General features: G+C 42.0%; 2 protein-coding genes across 2 annotated transcripts in view; one reads left to right on the top strand and one right to left on the bottom strand.

Moving 5' to 3' along the window:
- The window catches only part of LOC107287557 (transmembrane protease serine 9), a 39,303-nt gene extending 34,170 nt beyond the window's left edge, over positions 1-5,133 (top strand). The window contains exons 13-16 of the mRNA XM_015816078.1: positions 264-461; positions 1,570-1,829; positions 4,477-4,616; positions 4,960-5,133. Coding sequence (XP_015671564.1) covers positions 264-461; positions 1,570-1,829; positions 4,477-4,616; positions 4,960-5,133 — 772 coding nt within the window. The remainder of the gene's footprint in view (positions 1-263; positions 462-1,569; positions 1,830-4,476; positions 4,617-4,959) is intronic.
- Positions 5,134-8,734: 3,601 nt separating this feature from the next.
- Positions 8,735-10,812, bottom strand: LOC107287545 (SCAN domain-containing protein 1). The gene is made up of 2 exons (XM_015816068.1): positions 9,887-10,812; positions 8,735-9,013 (listed from the first exon to the last, which is right to left on the bottom strand). The coding sequence occupies exon 1, from the start codon at positions 10,767-10,769 to the stop codon at positions 9,921-9,923; it is 849 nt and encodes a 282-aa protein (XP_015671554.1). The 5' UTR covers positions 10,770-10,812; the 3' UTR covers positions 8,735-9,013; positions 9,887-9,920.
- Between the last annotated feature and the right edge of the window lie 1,294 nt (positions 10,813-12,106).

Here is a 12,106-nt window from a genome sequence, read left to right as displayed (position 1 = left end):
GAAGTTTTTAAGAAGAGACTGGATGGCCATCTGTCTGAAATGGTATAGGGTTTCCTGCCTGAGCAGGGGATTGGACCAGATGACCTCCAAGGTCCCTTCCAACTTTATTATTATTATTATTATTATTATTATTATTATTATTATTATTATTATTATTATTATTATTATTACTATTACTATTATTATTACTATTATTATTACTACTACTATTATTATTATTATTATTATTATTATTATTATTATTATTATTATTATTATTGCAATTATGTTCTACTCCACAGCCAAACACTGAATGTTTTTCGTTTCTTTGCAGCACAAAGGTCTTCTGAACTGGTCATTGGAGGTGATGAATGTAACATAAATGAACATCGTTTCCTTGTACTCGTGTACACTGACAAGTTGCAATGCGGTGGGACTTTGATCAACCAGGAATGGGTGCTTACTGCTGCACACTGTGATGGGTGAGGGCATTACAGAATGTGGAAGGGTTGAGGGAGATCTTGTTTAGATATCCAGATTTTTTTATAATGTTTCTGCTAGTTTTTAGTGACTTCTCTGTGCATTTTGAATGAATGTTCTGCTTTTACTGCTATTGCTCCTCACAATCATATCTTGAGCAATGCTGTTTATATTTATGGTCGAATTTTCATCTTCTTAACAACAGTATTCATATCTTTCCTTTTTTCTGGGATATAATAATAACAAGAATAACAAAATCTGGAACATTACCTGAATACCATCAGCATTGACAAAATCACCACAGTCAATTGCAAAAGGCAGCCTTACTTGGAACATCCTGTGACAATCCCCGTAATACCATGGAACCACAAAATTTACCTACCACAGGTCCTTGGGAAGGACTTGATAGGTGTATAAAAATGCCAAATCCAGTCTAAATATCTGACTAACTGCACAACTAACCAGAAAATATTAACCATATGCTGCCTCACTCTGGGGGTTTGCCATAAAAAAATGTTTTTTTTAAAAAAAATCAGTAAAACATAAAAGATAAAAAGATGATGAAGTGAGAGGCTTCTCTCTCTCTTATCAAAGGCCTGGGTGAGGAACTACATCTTAATACCTCTTCTAAACAAGAGCAGACTGGGCAATATCCAGATTTTGTGTTCATTTTTATCTATCCCACCATCCTTTGAGATAGGCCGGGTTGAGAGAAGATGTGTGCAATACAAAGTCATAACATTAGTACTGTAACCACATGGGTTCTATCTTTAACACAGCCATCTACAATTAATAAATGCAACATTCACACAATACACCTCCATGTCAATAAAGAGATGGATTCATACTATATGCTGAGCTTTTTGAGTGCTAAACAGCACACAGGTGAAATCACGCTTCATGATTTTGCATAAACAATGGAAATAGCTTATTCAATCACCTTGAATAAATTTCTTGAGGAAACCCAGATCTCTAGGACATTGACTGTAACTCTTCCAGGTTTCAGGTCCTAACAATCCTGCTTGAGGGCCAAAATGAGGTCAAGGACCATTCCAAGTAATATAGAGTTTATTTTAAGTTGTTGTTTTTAACTTGTTGTTTGTTTTGCAGGAGATATATGCACATATACCTTGGTGTGCATAACGAAAGTGTACAATATGAGGATAAGCAGGGAAGATTCCCAAAGAAGAAGTACTTTTGCCTCAGTAGCAAAAACTATACCAAATGGGACAAGGACATCATGTTGATCAGGCTGAACAGACCTGTTAGGAACAGTGCACACATTGCGCCTCTCAGCTTGCCTTCCAACCCTCCCAGTGTGGGCTCAGTTTGCAGTATTATGGGATGGGGCGCAATCACATCTCCTAATGGTAGGGATCTCTGTCTATACTCTCAGAATCAGCGTTTGATGTAACATCAACTGGGTCTAGGGTCCCACTATGTCACCCATGAATATTGGAATGTGGATGGACAATGGAATTCCCTAAGATTTCATTTCTTTATCAGTTCCACACCCACAAGGTCCTTGGAATAAAAGAAATAAGGAACTGGCATGCTGTATAGCTAAAAAAAAAACCTATAGGATTAGGTTTATTTATAGCAGTGCTGTTGGGAATCAGAAAAGTCCCATTAGTCTTGTGTGGCTTCATTACCTTTAATAATGGGGTGTTTTGTGAATGGCCATGGCCGTTTTGGAAATGGAGAAGTCTCCCACGGAGGATGTTTTCAGAGTATATTTACCACTTGCTCTCAAAATACCAAATATGAACTCAAAAACATGGTCTATCCTTCAATGGATATAAAATCTCTGTGGATGGTTCCAGAGGACTTCTTCCTTTTAAGTCCTGCTGGTGCAGTGGTTAGAATGCCGTATTGCTGGCTATCTCTGCTCCCAGCCTGGAATTCGATCCTGACGGGGTCAAGGTTGACTCAGCCTTCCATCCTTTTGAGGTTGATAAAAGGAGGACTCAGATTGTTGGGGGCAATATGCAGATATTGTAAATCACCCAGAGAGTGCAGTATATAGGTCTAAATGCTATTGCTATTGCTAGTAAGGCCATGGAAGTGTTACATGCACTCTCAGCTTTTGCTTATGGTCATCCACACATTCAAGCCTGCCAAGGTAGGTAGATCTTGTAAGCCCACCTTGTTTTCTACCTAGGTTTCTACCAAATAGGTGTAGCTAGAGCAGACAAGTCACACAGCCTTGGTCAAGAGCTGGGAAATAATTAAGGACTCACACAAATAATTTTCAACTAACCACTGAGGCACCACAGGTTTTTTGGAATACATGGAGACCCAGTGAATTTAAAGTAACAGCAAAACTTTACTGCTTGCAATGTAAATTTTCTCTTTCTCATACGCACATATGCACCCAGTGATAGATCACACTAATGATAAATGTGGGAGCTTTGTTCCTACTTATGTGGCGGGCATAAAAGTATAGTAGCTTTTTCCTCTCTTCCCACGGCAGCTGATTCCCCCGCCCCCCCGCCTTGTCCTCTCCTCCTCTGAGATCCATTTCATTACAGGTGGGAGAAGGAAAACTGGTCCAGGCAGTGAAAAGGGAAGAGATCAAGTGGGGGGGCTTTGGAGATGAAAGCTGCTTTGGGTGGATGTTTTGGTCTGCAGCATGTGTTTCCCTTTCCCCTCCTGCCTGCCTTTTCTCTGTTTCNCAAAAGCAGTTGATTATTGCTCAGTGGAACCAGCAGTGGGGTGGGAGGAAGGAATGGATTTCCCTTCTGCTGCCTCTGCCTCAGTGGACAAGACCTCCTTCCAAAAATCTTTCCTAAGATTCTGGCAGGCACAGCTCCAGAACTGAGCTATGCTGGCTCAGGAATTCTGGGAGTTCAAGTCGACGAGTCATAAAAGAGCCAAGGTTTCCCTTCTGCCTTCTTCAGAGAGAGAAGCTCTGAGGGGTCATTAGGATCAATTGTCCTGGAAGGACAGGGGTCCTCTTCCACACCCTCAGTGAATTTCAGCTGGAGGTAGAAAAACGGGCAGTGGCTCAGGCTGAAGAGTCAAATTGTGTGGGCCACATCACACACATGGACAACAAATGTCTACAAGTATAGCTCCCCTTGAGTATCACCTCAACTAATCCTTATTTTCTCCCACCCCATAAGCACTCCCCCCCATACACAATCATATTAATTTTTCACAGGTCATGCTTAACCTAATCAGGCAACTTCAAGGGCTCATTTAAAGAAGAGAAAAGGCCAGGTCTCCCTTCAGAGCCATAGGTGGAGCAGCTGAAGGTGCGATTCGGCACCCATGCTTCAAGACAAAATTTCATTTATTTGTAATTAGAAATAAATATTTCACAATATGTAATTACATATTGTTTTTGTGATTAATCACTATGCTTTAATTATGTTCAATTTGTAACAATGAAGATACATCCTGCATATCAGATATTTACATTACGATTCATAACAGTAGCAAAATTACAGTTATGAAGTAGCAACGGAAATAATTTTATGGTTGGGGGTCACCACAACATGAGGAACTTTATTAAAGGGTCGTGGCATTAGGAAGGTTGAGAACCACTGTTGTACACAATACAAACTTACGGGTCTGCTTCATCTTCAGATATGGAAGTTTCAGTATGCTGGCTGAGGAATTTTGGGAGTGGAAGTTCACAAGTCTTAAAGTTGCCAAGTTTGGAGACCCCCGTTCTAGGTCATCTCCAGGGGATGCGAGATCAGTTCTGTGACTTTTGAACTAGCAAAAGCCCCGCTTTTCCAACAAGGCAATTTTTGCGTAGAGTGCTGGAGAAATTTGAGAACCCTTCAAATGTCCATCAGTTGATTTAAGACCTATTAATATCTTGACAAAAAACATTTAAGTAAATCTGTTTTTCCCAGGAGTCCCTTTGAACAGCTTTGAAAGACAACACTTCCTATTCCAGGCAATGAGATCAGCTCCACTGGTTGGAGACAATGGAAATTGTAGCTCTATGCATCTAGGTGGTAAATTGTGAAAGGCAGAATTTTGCCTATTTTTTATTTTTTTCAGAGACTTATCCCGATGTCCCTCATTGTGCTAACATTAACATACTCGATTATGAGGTATGTCGAGCAGCTTACGCAGGGTTGCCAGCGACAAGCAGAACATTGTGCGCAGGTATCCTGGAAGGAGGCAAAGATTCATGTGTGGTAAGATGATCCGTTTTAAGACAGACTCCTAAGGAAATGATGCCAGTTTTCAAAGCTATGATAGAGATCTAGCCTTGAAGGCATCTTGTAGAAACATACAAAGTTATGGCTTTTGCTGACTCAAGTGCCTTCTAGGTGTCTAGATTTCCAGACATCCCAATATTGGTGATTCTGGTGGGGGAAACTCAATGAGTTAAATTCTTCTACAAGGATCCTGGATTGGGGAACATCGCAGTGAAACATTTGGGGGCTATATGTGAATGGACGATGGGAGGAAATTGTTTGCTCTACTTCCCATTCATAGATATGGTAGTAATGTTTCATGCTTGATTTTTCTCAACAGGGTGACTCTGGGGGACCCCTCATCTGTAATGGAGAAATCCAGGGCATTGTATCTTGGGGGGCCGATACTTGTGCCCAACCGCGTGAGCCTGGCCTCTACACCAATGTCTTCGATTATACTGACTGGATCCAGAACATTATTGCAGGAAATACAGATGCGACCTGCCCCCCGTGAAAACTTTTGAAAAAGTTAAAAGGAGAAAATACATCTCTTCTATATCCTTAACCATATCCAACTACATTGGAATATATTCCCAAGTTAACTCTACAACAAAAATAATTCCCAGAAAACAACAACAGAAAAGGAGCAGATAAAACAGATAAATGGATACAAAATTGAGAATAGAGACTTAAAGATGGGACTTAACAAAACAAGGAAACATGATTTAATCCTGGTGGGGGAAAAAATCACAAGAATTGGAAAACAACTTATCCCTTAAGACTGCAAAATAAATCTGAGGACAAGAAAACAGATTGGATAAAATGGGCTGTAGAAATGTCAGGAACATCGGAGAGAAAGAAAACGATAAGAGAAGCGGAGAGAAAGAAAAAGATTTTCAACAAACATGGAAAGTCAGAAGCCCTGTACAAAGACACTTCATCTGATTTACTTTTTATATCTACATTAACATTTATGAACATATGGAAAAACCTTTTGACTCAGCAAAATACATTGATTAAGAAAGATACCGGGCAAAGGAAAAAGACCAAAGTGGAAATCAAAAAAATAAATGATGGGACCTACCAGAGAGAATACTTTAAAAAGAAACATTTGTTTGAATATGGTTAAAGAAATAGAAAAGATTTGGAATATATATGTCACTCTAGGAGGGATGAATCCCCTAAATAATATGGTATGCTTTCCCCCCTTTTTTATTCTATTTCTTTATATGAGTAATATAAAAAAGTTGAAATGCCTTAGATAAAGTAAATGTTTTAGATATTTAAATGTGATTGAATTTAAGAAAATTATAATGGATAAAAATATTTTGAATAAGAGTTAAAGGACTAAATGACTAGATGTATTAAATGGAATATTTAAAGATTAAACATATTTTAATTATGGTTAAAAAGAATAAGAAATCTTGGAAACAAATATATATTAGCTTAGGAGGGATATATATTTTAAGTAGTATGTTATTTTTTTGGTTTTTTTACTCTTGCTCTCCTTTTTATCTATTATTTTATCTATTTTTTTATATTTTTATCTATTCCTTAAGAAATGTAAAAGTGTGAGATGGTTCATATGGAAAAAATAGAGTTAAATTTTTAAATGCAATTAAAAGGAAATCAATTAAAATTATTAAGTGGATTATGGATTATAGAAATCAGTTGTTAGTGATTGTTTTACAAATGTAAACCCAGAAAGCACACTGTTCACCAATTATTAACTGATTTATGTTTTAAAAAATCAATAAATTACAAAAAAAAAAGTAAAGAAAAATGTCTGACTTGGTGGAAAGGATATTACTAGAGTGGGAAATTGGAAAACAAAAATTCTGAAGGACGGCAATGAAGCTCACAATTGCTTAGGTTCATACAGGTCAGGAAGCCATCACCAAACCAACCTGTTTGATCGCCTAATGCAATGTGTAAAGCCAACTGACGTTCGTTCCTACCATTGATGGATTGCTAGCAGAGATCAGATCATTACATAACCTAAACTGAGCTAGTTTGATTTTGCTATTATTGAGAACTCGGCTTCCATCTTAGGTAGTCCTCCCTTGGCAGTCCTTTAACAGGATTCATTCTCTGATAAGTCTACAGTCCCACAAACAAAAGAAGTTCAATCAATCAATCAATTCCAACTTCGCAAGATTTTTTTTTCCGCGAAAAGTTGGAATTGATTGAACTTTTTTAGTTCCACTTTTTTTTTGTGGGACTGCAAATGGTGGAGGACTAGGAACCACAATAGAAGAATGAAAGAGCCGCATGCAGCTCGAGTTGCGGGTTGCCGACCCGTGGCCTAATGCAATGTGTAAAGCCAACTTACATTTGTTCCTACCATTTATGGATTGCTAGCAGAGTTCAGATCATTACATAACCTAAACTGAGCTAGGTTTGATTTTGCTATTATTAAGAACTCAGCTTCCATCTTAGGTAGTCCTCCCTAGGCAGTCCTTTAACAGGACTCATTCTCAGATAAGTCTACCTTGGCCCTTCCTTTCATCTACAGACCAAATACATTGTTCTTAACCTGTTTAATTCAATAGTATGTAATGTAGCGATAATCACCTTGGATAGATTTTTGACCCAATGAGGACAGACGCAGTAAGGGCTATTAATCGTGAACGCTTCCAAGCTGGGGGAAGTACGGTCCAACTATCAGGTGCAGGGGATGCCCTCATTTCTTGCTTGTGTGTATCTCAGCAGTATCTAGTGGGCACTGCGAGAAACAAAATTTTGGACCGAGATAGGTTTTGGTCAATCTAGCAGAGCTATTTATGCCCTGTTATCTAAAGCAGGGGTGAGAAGCCATCAAATACATCACTGGAAAAGAACTGTATGTTTAACTTTTATTAACATTTCATGTAAATAAAATTAAGTCAAACTGAGTGTCTGGCCCAGCTTCAGGAAAGCTGCATCCCAGTAGGCCATTCAAAAACTAAGCAAATCTGTTGAGCCAGAAAAAAAAAGTTAAGCTCCTGGATCTTTGCATTGTGCGAACGCAGCCAATGATGCTTATGGCCCAAGACTGATATGAAAAAAATGGAAAAGAAACTCTTAAGAATATGAATAGATGGTATTTTCAGTCAATGTGTAAGAAAGTCTCTTTCTTCCTTGCAGCCATCTAAAAATACCCCCATTTGATTATGCAAAGAAAAGCATGGCTAAAAATATGGTCATTTTTTACAAGGCAAGAATAACATTGTGTTAGGACTCCAAAGAGGTTCAAAAACAGAGTTCTCTACCAACAGGAGTTCTGCTGCTATAGAGAAAACAGTCTGCTGTGTTCAAAGGGTGTGTGACATGCAATGCACAGCTGGCCCATCAGGTGAGTTCTGATTTGTACATCAGAATGGCTGGTTTAAATTCTAAGGCTAAGCCATTGACAATAACATTACACAAAGCTCAAGAGAGAGAGGTTGGTCTGCCAATTAGAACATTACTTGTTTCCTAGCAAATAATCAGTCTTTTTTGGAATCTCTAAGAAGAGATTCCTAGATGGATATTTCATGGTGTGGCTGCTGCTAAAAATGCCAGCGCTGGTTTCCTGGATGGGTCTGCCCAGTCTCACGGCAAGTCTCCTAGGGGACTCCCCATAGGATCTAGCCAAAGCACACCTGAAACAGCCCAGCAAAATATGCAGAGCCATGTGGAGTTTCATTGTGGATGTTTTGCTAGCAATGGCAACTCTATACCCACAGCAGACAAATTGACAAGGGGAAAGTGATAAGCATTAGGCAGGAGCCCAGCATTACTTAACCATCTCTACATTGAGATGCTTCTCCAACTGAAAGGTTCTGGAACAGCATTCAAATGATGCTCAAGAGATTTCAGCTATGACATAAGTCAAGTCTCCTTAAAAAAAAAAAAAAAGGCATGCCCAGGAGATCAACCTCTCCAAAACACAAGACAGTGCTCTGGAAAAAAAGAAGCAAAATGCTGTAATTCTCTACTACTCACTGCTAGTGGATGGGTAAGGAAAAGTGGATTTACCTAAGCAAATTTTGGACAGTTGAGATGTTATCCACAGAAGAGGCTATGCAAAAGCCGGCTCAGATATATCAAAATTCAATCCGAGTTAAGTGGGGTATTATTTTTGGGGGGGTGGGGGCAGGGCCTTTCTTCTGAATTGCTTCAAAGGATTCACAAGTACACACATTAGTCTTCTCCCTTTCACGTGCTGTACTGTCCTCACCCCAATTGATCCTTGTGCTGCAGAGTGCACAGATGCAAGCCCTAGGTACACATCAGGTGAGGCTTTCCCTGGGAGAAACACTCACAGTAGGGAAAGGTTTAAAAACATTTTCATACTCGGCAAAGATGAAGTGTGGTTTGGGACTTCAAAATTCTTCAGCTTGGTAGATTACTAGATCTTTGAGTCTCCTCAGCTGTAAGGAAAAATAAAAAAAACAAAAACAAATCTGAACACACCTGTAAAGTTTTCATTTCTAGTCTCATGTGGGATTTTTAGAAAATGCCCCACTAAGGTATAGGATGGCAGAGGGAGGTAAACAACTTGAGTGGTAAATGCAAAGGAAATAACAATAGTTAACCATGAGCTATCCAAGTGGTGGCAAACATATGGCACGGGTGCCAGAGGCGGCACTCAGAGCCCTCTCTGTGGGCACGTGTGCCGTCGTCCCAGTCCTAGGCCTTCAGCTGGGTTTTATAAAACCTTTTCGCTTTAGGCCTCCGCCGCCGTGTGCAAAAAAAAAAAAAAAGGTTCAATCAGTCAATTTCAACTTCTCGCAGGAAAAAAAGATCTTGAAAAGTTGGAATTGATTGAACTTTTTAGTCCCACCGCAGCCACGCCCACCCAATGGGCCATGTCCACCCAATGGGCCACACCCACCCGGCACTCGACAATGAATAAGTGGGTTTTGGGTTTCAGTTTGGGCAATGTAGGCTAAATGCTGGTTGAAACCACAGTCCAGGACCTGTTACAGAAGTCTACCAATGCTTTGAAAACCATAATTAAGAGAGATTTGTGACATTATTGGTGGTCTTTATGTTTCAACAATACATGGTGAAAAAAGGCAATCTATAAGCAAAAGCTGAATAGGAAGTACATTTTGGAATAGATCAGCCTTTTATTGTCATGCAAAGCATCATACAGAACTTGGTGTACAAGGAGCGCAGCAGCTGCCCGAAATTATCACTTCTATTTAGTTTTGAGCAGTAGCAAACCTCTGAGCAGAGTACCCATCGGCCGACCAGAAAGAAGACTTTCTACCCCTAAGGGTCCCTTCCCTGCTACTTACAAAGAGCCCTTCCTGCCTGTCTGCTCCCGAGGCTTCAGCGCAGCCAGCTTCTTGCTGAAGCCCGCTGCCTTGCTCTCTCTGGATAGGGCTGCCGTCCAGGCTCAGGATGCAGAAACTGGTAGTCTTCTGCCAGGGCAACAGCCTCATCCCCATTTTCTGGACGACGTTCCCGGACCCATTTCTGGACATCGTCAGGGAGGAGGTTCAGGAACTGCTCGAGGACTAGCTGCTCAACGATTTCCTCTTTGCTGCGGGCCTCTGGTTTCAACCACTGGAACAACAATTCCTGGAGCCGCTCATAAGCCACTTGGGGACCTTCAGTCTCTTTATAGGCAAAACCCCGAAAGCGTTTGCGCTGATTTTCTGAGACCGTGTTGGACAAGCAAGGAATAGCCTGTTCCACCTTTGTGCAGCCTCCTGCCCGGCTGACATCCAAACTGCTGTGTGCTTCCTGGGCTTCCCCAAAGAGGTCAGGCAGCAGCATAGCCCTTCCTGGCTCTCTAGCTTCCTGGCATACATCAGGCATGTCTTTAAAAACATCAGCATCATCCTCCATCATCCGTTTTGCTCCCTTCCCTTCGTTCAAGGGTGGCACTGGAACAGGGACAGCTATCTCCACGGGAGGCGGCACCAAGGCTGCCTCGGTCGTTGGCTCCTCTTCACGTTTCCCTTTCATTTTCGTGGCTTGGCATGGATCAGCAGGCTGTGCTGGCATTTCCAAAGGTGCAGCATCCTCACCCAAACATTTGGCAACTGTGTTATATTCACTCTGATCATTATCTGAGTCCTGATGTTTACTCACAGTGTCATTTTCTGAGTCCCTATCTTCCGAAGGGCCAGAGCAGGAGCTTTCCAGGAGTGGTTTTTGAACCTCACTGGCCATTCTTCAATGGCTGCCAACAGGCGTTGCAGCTTTTATTTTTCCCCCTGGGAAAGTTCTACAGCAAGAGGTGTCAAAAAGAGAAAGGTTGTGGTAAAAAAATCAAGATTAACTCTATAGATGTCTGTATAGATATTCACAAAAACATGAGTTGAGCTAAGCTCAGAAGTGAGGCCTATGCAGAAGAGGTACCCAAGGAAAGAAGTGGACCCTGGGCAAATCCTAGCACTTCTAGTTGGAATGTTAATGAGGAGGGAAAGGAGAGGAAATAATGAAGAGAGTTTTGAATAACTGTTGCTAAAGGAGAAAAATATTCTCTAAAGCAGGCATGTTAGTGTACAATATAATCTAGACCAGTGATGGCGAACCTTTTAGAGACTGAGTGCCCAAACTGCAACCCAAAATCCACTAATCACTGGGTGCCAGGTGGGCGTGGCTGTGGTGGTCATGAGAGTGGGTGTGGGAAAGGTGGGCATAGTCACTCTATGTTGCTCGTGGGGAGGGACGCCTGTGGGGGCCAGGCAGGGTTGGGAGAGATCCAGGGGGTCTCTGGCAGGTGGGGCGGTAGGCAGGAGGTTCATCCTGTGGGGTGAGGCGAGGCAAGGCGAGGGTGCCATTGTCACAGGGCAAGGCAAGGCAGGGGCCAGGGCGGCTGCTGCCTGACACCATCGGCCCCTGCACACAGAGGCCAGCGAGCACATGGGGGCCGACAGTGTCCGTCAGTAGCCACAGCCTGCCAGCCCCTTGACCAGCGCACTCTGGAGCTCTGCAGCCTGCCGCCAGCAGTTCAGAGAAGCCGCCTTTGAGCTGGACGGCCGGCAGACAGCTGAGGTGATGCAGTAGGTCGTGCCCGGGAAAAGGAGAGCACGTGATGCCAGGAGGGATGGGACGGGGGGGGGAGGAAAACCAGCCATGCTGGGATGCATCCGGCCACATGGGACCTCGGTAAGTTAGCGGGCAGCTGGTTGAAGCGGGACGGTTGCCATCTCTGGGGCATGGGACGTGTGCCCACAGAGAGGGTTCTGTGCTGCGTCTGGCACGTGTGCCACAGGTTCGCCACCACTGGTCTCGACACTGTAGAACTGTGCTGAACAATCCGGCTTGCTTTCTTTGCAGTTACCGGTACTTACATTTTTTCCCTGCTGTGGACTTACCGCTGCTTCTCTATAGTCACCTCCCTTTAATCCATATTTTAAGAAGCAAACCAATATATAAACACCCACCTGGGAATAAATGCCAACCCAGGCACTTCCTTCCTTGTTACTTCACAAAAGGAGACACACTCTCCAAGTACAGATTGAATATAATGATTCTGGGGGGGGGGCGGCAATTAAGTACCC

The sequence above is a fragment of the Protobothrops mucrosquamatus genome, unplaced genomic scaffold, assembly GCF_001527695.2.
Source record: "Protobothrops mucrosquamatus isolate PMUCROS unplaced genomic scaffold, P.Mucros_1.0 scaffold399, whole genome shotgun sequence".
Taxonomy (NCBI): domain Eukaryota; kingdom Metazoa; phylum Chordata; class Lepidosauria; order Squamata; family Viperidae; genus Protobothrops; species Protobothrops mucrosquamatus.
This window is presented reverse-complemented; position numbering and strand designations above follow the sequence as displayed.

Excerpts from the sequence above, each read along its gene's own strand:
- LOC107287545 (XM_015816068.1), bottom strand. The coding sequence starts at position 10,769 with ATGGCCAGTGAGGTTCAAAAACCACTCCTGGAAAGCTCCTGCTCTGGC.